General features: G+C 35.4%; 1 protein-coding gene and 1 non-coding gene across 2 annotated transcripts; both read left to right on the forward strand.

Moving 5' to 3' along the window:
* Positions 1-1,757: 1,757 nt before the first annotated feature.
* On the forward strand, positions 1,758-1,829 carry Trnaa-cgc (transfer RNA alanine (anticodon CGC)). The gene has a single exon. It is a non-coding gene; the product is annotated as a tRNA-Ala (tRNA).
* Positions 1,830-5,160: 3,331 nt separating this feature from the next.
* On the forward strand, positions 5,161-7,535 carry LOC116768270 (uncharacterized). Its single transcript, XM_032658958.2, has one exon. The coding sequence runs from the start codon at positions 5,218-5,220 to the stop codon at positions 7,435-7,437; it is 2,220 nt and encodes a 739-aa protein (XP_032514849.2). The 5' UTR covers positions 5,161-5,217; the 3' UTR covers positions 7,438-7,535.
* The last annotated feature ends 1,618 nt before the right edge of the window (positions 7,536-9,153 follow it).

Here is a 9,153-nt window from a genome sequence, read left to right on the forward strand (position 1 = left end):
ATCAGATCTATCAAAAAAAACAAAAAACCGAGCATAACTTATTAAGCCACATTTTTGGAAATCCTTTAAGAAGCGCATCAAAACGTAATGGTTGTTCGAAGTCGTCCCAACATTTACGACGACGGACATTAATCCGTAATTTTACAAGCAGAAGCAAATAATCAGAATCGGTAATCGAACCTGAAACCCGATAGTCATAAATCAATACGCAGAGCTCCAACACTCTCACAGCATATTTCACGCATCATTGACTCGGTTAATTTTCACCGAATTATATTACATTATGCGTTGTTTTGGGCATTAATATTATTTATTAGAATTTCAATATCCGTCTTCTCAGAAACGAGCCTACACTCACATTCAGCGACGTCATTCGAGAGGGATATTTTACGCAATTGTGATGAAAAAATCAAAGTAAATTACGTCTTTTAAATAAAACATAGGTTATAGTTATAATTTTACTATCACATATGAGATGAGTGAGACGGATCAAATCGAATGAATCGAAAGCATTCAGCAGTCAAACCCGCCGGTGATATTCCGCCAATTTGTCCGCGTGATATATGGAATGCTTTGAGATTAAAATATAATAGAGTAATGATAAAACTCAGTGCCCTTATACGTAGTGCTCCATACAGTGTACAGTTACTAAACCTTGCCTCTAGCTGTTTTATTGGGAACCAGAATCTCAGAGCGTTCACCCTTGACCCCTTGGTCATCCCGATGGCCCTGTCTCGTTCACACACGCCACCACCACATCCGGCCATCCCTCTCTACATTGCGATCCTACCTTTTAAGAATTGCACTGATCCTTTAAATTTCTATAGCATACTATCTCTGCTTATATTCCTGTGTGAGATTATAATACTGGTGTTATAAGCTTCACCTATATTGAATATCTTCGATTCTGACTAAATATATCTTTAAGTCCCACAAAAGAATACCAAAAACCGTATTACCGAGCGTCGTATAAACTCTATCTAACTAAAGCTTGATGTCTTCAAAATCCTCACAATTAATCTTTAATATCACTCTTATAAAACATTAATAAAAACTATTTTTTTATAAGTGACCCACATATCCGAGGGCCCCTTAATCAAAAGTCAATACACAAACGACAAGGGGTTGTTACTTGTGTCAGGGTGTTACAAAGCTGTGATCATTTTGATACGATTTTCACGCACCGACGATGCGGTTGTGATTCGGTGTTTTGAATTAAATCGTTTTATTACGCGTTACGACAAAAACTTTATTTTTTTTTTGTCTATAAATAAAAGTAATTTAGATCATTGCTTATCTTTATTTTATTTAGATAATATCGTTATCTGCCGTCACATATGTTTTAGTGACTCCGCTTATTTTAAATTTAAAACGCCATCATTGTGTGTTTTGTTTTGTGTAAGCTGTGCTGTCATAACACCCGATAACCAACTCCGTAAACTATTTCAATGATTTGCATTTGTTTGGTTTTAACGCCATCTAGCGTGAGTTTTTTAATTATGTCTTTCAACTAAATTTACTATGTTAAAAAAAAAATTTTTTTTTTGTTTATCTTATCATATTCAATTATTTATATACAGTCAATTAATATATATTTTATTGTTTCTATAAGTAGTGTGTTCACTAGTGCAATACGCACAATAAAAAACGCCTGCATAGTAAGCGTAATAGGTATTTTAAGTTCATATATATTAGTCATCTTGCTTAAAATTTCAATTTGAAGTAATGGAATGGTAATTTCAGCGTAACCAATATCTGGGGGTGTAACTCAGTGGTAGAGTGTCTGCTTCGCATGCTGAAAGTCCTGGGTTCAAATCCCAGCACCTCCAAAGTGTTTTTTTTTTGTTTTTAAAACTTTTTCCTTTAATATATTTTACTTTTAAATCATACAAAACATTTTTTTGATTTGTTTTCGATTTTTACATATATTATTGTAATTATAATGACAAACTAATTTATTAAAAAATATTCATATTCCGTTGCTAAGAAATCGCAATGATTTTTCGAATCAACAGAGCGCATAGCCGCCGCACGTGGCGTTACTCGTTAAATAAATGACGTTTTATGAATCTTTTATATTGTTACATGTGATTGACATACACCTGGGTTCTTGGTTATTACGTAAACTGTCGTTACAAACACGAACTGTTTATTCTGAAGTACAGTGAAATACACACGGAAATACTTCAAAAATCAAGATGCAGTACATGTGTGAGTTGTGACATAGTAAATAATATCAAAGTTTTAACGAAATGGAATTACTATTTGAAATATTGAAGGAGCATTACGCCCTGATCCACTTCTCGTTTATTATTCCATTTGTATTGACATTTGGAAACCACTGAACAATTCATTTTGTTCGGCCGAGCTAATGAAGCGGCTTTAAGGGCTGTAAAGGTCACGGGAAATAAAGTAATAAGTTCAAAAAATAATACTAATCTTCTACAAGTTTTATGTTTAAAAATTAATAAATAATAAGTTGTAAAATGTAATCATTTGTATTTGACATTGACATTGACAGTTAAATTTTTTTTTGTCTATCATTATCTTTCAAATAACGGTACAACTTTAACAGCGTAGTCTTATTAAATGAAGCTATAGCATAAATAAATAAAATAAATTCTTAGTAAATAATCTTAACCGTCTTCTTCTATATGATTATTTGTTATATAAAAAATATACACCACACGCAAGCGAGATGTCTGTCTGCAGATTTCCGGACGGATTACAGCTGGAAATCGAGTGTGAGTCAATTTCCGACGCAAGCCACACTTTTACATTCAAATTCTTAAAAATCTGTATTTTCAATACCAGGTTTCGTGCGCAATTTCCTTTTGAACCGATATACTTATTGAATTAAATCCTCTCTAGGTATTTCATTAGATGAATTATGTTGGCTTAATAATATAAGGTCTTGGTGTATACGTATAGAGGAATAAAAACAACACATTGTAAGCTATGATTTGTCACCATAGCACTAAGACGACTCCATGAGGCCGGCGAGGGGAACGAGCCCATGGGAAATCTACGGTTATTAGCTGTCAATCATCACAGATCGAAACGCGACAATGATTGTGGAACTCTGGAGTTTTTTACGTAACACACACACGGTACATGTAGCACAGTTTCCATGAAACGATCTTAGTGTGTACGGTGAAGCAGCCGCCATGTTTAACATTTATTCCTTATCGCATTAAGAATTTATAATCATCCCTCACGCTTTGAGAGCTTCTTACGCACGATACGAGCAGGGCTGGAAGTGATATATGTATATATAAACAGGAAACAACAGGTTGTTCAATAGACGTTATAACTAAACGTTATAAATAAACGTTGTAACTTTCACTTGAAACACAAAAATAACAATATTACATCTATAATTTCCTGAACACGAAATGAGAAAAACAGTGCTGAGATGTTTGTGTATATATTTTTTAATTTTGAACATGAGACGGAATATGAGACGGCAACAAAACAAAAAAAAAGTAAAGGCAACGGTCGTATCCAGCACTGGTTTCGTGCCGTACATCCGCGTCAGTCTGTACTAATCATAAGGGCGAGTGGCTAAAAGGCAATAAATCTAGCCGGCCATAAATCACAACACCGCTAATTACAGGACCCCATAGCACTCGCCTCAAGTGAGCGTTTTCCGTCATTTTTCTAACATTAATACCTAAGTTGTTTAAGTGATGGTCAACTTAGAACTAAGTCTCAAGAAAGCGTCAAGTCTCCATCTGGATGATTTTAAGTTTGACTTAACAAGTTAAAAGTAATAATTTTCTTTTTAAATTAATAAAGTCGAATTGAGACCTAATTTTTTTTGAGTTCACCTATTTTTTTAAATATTTATGGACATGAAATCGTTATATCCACTTTATTATTGTGTGATCGGTTTTATACTTGTCCGATTCTTGCAACATTTTACTGTATAAGATATAAATTAATACGATATTAATAGGTCCTTAAGTAAATCTCGGTTCGATGTTGATTTGAGACGAATCAATTATAAGTAATTGTGTTATCAGTGTTTTGATTTTCAAGGCCATTTATGGGATATCTGGATAACCCTTCCGTACTATTAATACAACCCTAATGACGTAATATAATACTGTTGTGCCATTAATGGCCGTGTAATAACATGTCAGAATAGATTCGTATAGGAAAATTATGTTTGCATTGAAATTGAATTTTGATAGCGATTTGTTTAGTTACACGCGCGTCTGCTACTCGATATTACTTCATTATTATCAATTAATACATACATACATACATACATACATACATACATACATACATACATATCAACGGATTTATATTATACGAACCATAAAAACATTTGTTTGACTGACAAAAAATATTAACAAGGATCTCCTTGTCTATGCCAAATGAAATGTATTTAACTATATATATTTTATTCATAATAATATTTAATCTGTGGCCAGGCCAGTGACTAGCGGAGATCATCTGTCCTCTCGCCACAGATTATCACCGTGTCAGAACTAGATAATTGTCACGGCGCGGCGGTCAATACCAGATTCAATGCCTTACCGCATAGATAAACTTTCTAAATATCCGACATTATTACCCACTTTTGACGATACGAGTGTGTTCAATACTAACGACAATTATTTTTGTATAAATTTATGAAGAAAATAGACAAATATAATAAAAAAAATCACCACATGTATAAAATAACGAAGTAACGGGTTGTGATTGAAACAACTGATAAATCGCATTAAACCCGTCCATTAATTAAAATGTACAAATAAATCAAACACATATCACGCGTCCAAACTAAAACACCCGCATGTAGTAATCCATGTTTAATTAAACAATTCGCCCTGATTCACTTTCTCCCACCTGAAACACCGACAAATGCCTCGCATTTCCCGCGCTTATAACTGAGATGATTCCACGTTGTACGTACATGGATACGGAAATAAAAATTAACAAAAAAAAACACTAGCTACATAACAAACAAAAAAAAAATAATCTCTAAATATATATCTCACTTTTAAAACCATAAAACCGATGAACTCACTTATGCGTCTTGAGCATTAATTATTCATACGCCAGTGTATTATCTGTGTTACTTAGTCACAGATAAAAACTATTCGAACTGGCAATTGATTGTCAATTAATGATAAAGATGATTTTAAATAGCATATGTAACGGAGTTTTTAATAGTTTATTTTGTTTATCGATATACACAATATAATGTATGTTTATATAATATTATTCTTATCAGGCGAGGTGCTCGCCCACTACGCACCGGAGAGTGAGTCGCCGAATGTTGGGACAGTTCTGTTCAAACATTCAGATAGCAATTCCAAAAGATGGACGCGGTCCAGGATAAGTTTGCTGCAAGCCAGGAAACATTTTCAGAAGCTGATACCATCGGTGTACCTCACGGGAACGATAAATGAAAAATATGTTGCTAATTTATTTCAATATTTCCAAACGTCTTACACAACGGTCAAGAGGGAAGTAAAGAATCCCGCAATGTACAATATTATGAACATTGCTCTGTCCGATGCTCTAGGAGGATATCTCAAACTGTGGGTTTTGCCGATAACTAAGTACGCGTACTACGGCGGGACAGTCTCCTTAGAAAGAGCTGCTAGTATCTTCCAAGTTTATGATGATATAAAAGCAAAATTGAAAACAGACGGTCGAGGCTGGCGCAGTCCCAACGAGAACTTGCTCAACTCTGTGGCCATAAATATAGCGTCTCCGATGCGTTTTTTCTTCACCAGAAGCATGAAAGAACCTTGCAAGGAGTTAACATATCTGGAAAAAACCGACACCGGCCTAACTATTCCACTGCCAGTAATAAATTGGAACATGCTACCAGTAACGTTATTCGTGCCTTTAAAAAACCAGTCACTGGTCTCAGTAACGTCTCCCAACTCATCAAAAACGTTACTCAAGTATTACGATATCGCTAACAAATGTATTAAAACTCAAAGCCCACAAAAATTAGATGACTTCAATGCTAGATTTCAGACCTGGCTCGTAAACGACGTAGCGCCGCATTTAGATGACGACAACTTGTACATAGCATTTGGAGGCATCCTCATATTGATGAACAGAACTAAAAGTTTCTATGGTAAAGTAACCGACGCCTTGGATGACAATTTATCAAAAATTAGAAACAAAATCGTCTCACTGAGACTGCCAATAAACTGTATCTCTATGAAACATATGATCGTGTATACGATACTACTCATAGAAATCATATGCTTTATAATAGCCGTGGTCTGTGCGATACGTTCCAGACGAAAGAGCAAACGTGCGTTCTTCAAAAAATGCTTTAAAAATATATTCAAGAGGAAGCCGAAGTTTAACATCCACCGCTTTTCTACAGATTCATTCAAAAATCGTTATATGAGTGATGTTTCCACCAGAGATAAAAATGGTGCAGGAGGTGTTAAATTGCTCCTGAAGCCGAGACCGAGGAATTTGGAGGTAGATGTCCATTTCCCGCCTTACGACTGCAAGATGAGAAGGAGTTGTAGCAGCCAGTCCCAAAACAAGACCGCCAGTGAGCAGATGACTCTCGTTAATGAGATCCCGAGAAAATCATCGTTGAAGAAAATTATGCCAGAGTTTGGATCAAATTTTATGGACCTACAAGATGAAGAATTTTCAAATTCACAAATAAATAATATATACCAGGCGACAAATATGAATGAGATGAGAGAAAAATCCGTTACTTCGAGAGAAATCAGGGGAACAAATAAAAATATGACTCTTATGAAACAAAACCGAAAATCTATAAAACAAATGCTATACTCCCAGGAGGCTGTTACATCAAAACCTACCACCACGAGAACGACATCAGACTGCAAAAGTTGTCTAGCATCTGGAAATAAAAAGAAATACTCAGGCTGTGAAGACAGCACCAGTCCTGCAAATACAAACGCCAACTATAACGAACGTAAACACGAGCCAAAGAAAGTGACATATAATGAGCCTCCAACGAGGAGTGGAAGATCTAGAAGAAGGGAAAAGACACCACGACAGACTGAAAATAATCCAGATGTTGAGAATCAAACTGAAATACATGAGCAGGCTCGGCACGAGTATAATGACAGTAGAATAGAGAGTAGTAAGATGCCTCAGGGTCAACCCGATCATCCCCTACTACGAATTAAAATAGATAGACCAGAAACAGAAATTAAAGTAGGCATCACTAGCTTTAGAAAATCTAATGAGGACATAAAGAAACCAAGCAGGATCCCGAGGCTTGCTGTTAAGGACGCAAAAACGGAGAATAATAACGGAGACAACAACGCGGATTCTTCACATTCGTTGAAGAATACTTCGAATAAAAATGACACAGCAGGACCAATGAAAAACTTGGAAAAGAGGACTGTAGACGATAGCGCACTAAACCGTCCCAGTGCGTCTAGTAAATTAAATAGCACACTGTAACCGGTCAGTTGGAACAGACTTAGATTCATACGCATAAGGTTATTAGGCCGTTATATTAAATCGTAATTTTAAGTAAAACAATTGTTTGTCTGACCGACGCCCCAAAATATTTATTGAGCCAAACGACTGTAAAGCTCTGAAGAGGATTATGAAGGTAAATTCCTCTCTAGTCCGAGCAGTAGCGCCTAACGCTGACGAATTTATTTGCCGCGATCCGGGTGAATTATACCCGGTTGCCCGCTTGAGTTATGGCATATTTTGCCCGGCCGCCTCAGGTGCGTGCTAATCTCTCGTTACAGGTCCACTTAGCTAATTGGGAACGACTTTGTGATTGCTAAACTGCTTTTTTATCTCTCGTTTAGAGCCTCGTTTTAAGTATAAGTAATTTATGTTATGAACCTGATGACTTGTGTACGGTTTAAGGATATCTTTATAAGTTTAGTTTAAATGTGAAATAATCTAATATAAGCAATAACTTATTAAAATCTAATCGAATGTATATACTAGTATAGCATACATATTTCCCGATAATATTTGTTTATAAATCTTAAGTTGATTTCACATTTCCGTACTAAATACTAGAAGATTTAAATGAACAAAACAATTGACTTAATGCACCTTTATTACTGGCTGCTCGGTCTGAAGGGTGTGCAGGTCGTCAAGGGTAGCCAGTAGATATAAATAGTGTCCGAATAATATTGTGGGCTTACCAGCAATTGTGCGGGATAATCCCCGATTGACATGGGATTTAGGACAATTTGTCCTTAACGTTTGATAATTTATAGTCACCGGCCTGTTGAAGTAATTGGGGACATCTGGAAAGATATATGGGGATGGATGAATCTGCCTTTTAATTACATTAAACAGAACTTCCAAGACAAAATATCTTTAATATATGTATATTGTAACTTAAGTTATAACTAAGAGAAGTGTAAAAAAATGCTGTTCAAATACCGTAAAGAACAAAATAAATGAAACAGTTCGTAAAAGAAATTTCCAAAATTAGAAAACATCGTGACATTGTTATGAATATTTTAATATATTTTCTCATACTAATGATTTTTCTATCAACGATTTAATATTCAAAAATTCTAATATGTTTTTGTATTATCATTAGTTCATTCTAAATCACATCGCTGTTTACGTGATTTATCGGACCCGCTACCGGGCTATGAGTCTGACCAGAGGTGGGCTGGATTAATTAGATTCAATTTAATACTATCTTGACTGACCTCAAAGTATATTAATCGATGTTAATAATAGAACCGTCTTTCTTGTATAAATACGGTATACTAATAACTCTCTTGAGCTCAGCTTCAGTCTCGATCAAGTTTGTCATTAAATTTGAAAACAGATTTCAGTTCCAAGACAATAAAGGTGATCTGTTCCTATTTAAGGTTATCCAAGCAATAAAATCTTACAAAATAACCCCGGCCGCTATCTCCTCCTCTATATTTCTAAGGTCATAAATCCCATCAGACCCTGAACGATAAATCGGAGCACATTCCCGCTATCAACGGCGAAAGAACTCCTTAAATTAACCCGTTGACAATCGCCCCCAGACGTAGCGGTTTAATTTAAACTCTTGTTTTGTAACCAGAGTTTTGGTAACCTTATCCGAGTAATTTTCCGCCCTCCCTGAAGTAGACGCGGAAGTGTTGATGATAAAAGATAAAGCGACAAGGTTGTATGTTTGTGAGTAAATAATGTCTAATT

Source organism: Danaus plexippus, chromosome 19 (genome assembly GCF_018135715.1).
Source record: "Danaus plexippus chromosome 19, MEX_DaPlex, whole genome shotgun sequence".
Lineage (NCBI taxonomy): Eukaryota > Metazoa > Arthropoda > Insecta > Lepidoptera > Nymphalidae > Danaus > Danaus plexippus.

Bases quoted from the DNA above. Each gene is read 5' to 3' on its own strand.
- LOC116768270 (XM_032658958.2), top strand. From the start codon at position 5,218: ATGTATGTTTATATAATATTATTCTTATCAGGCGAGGTGCTCGCCCAC.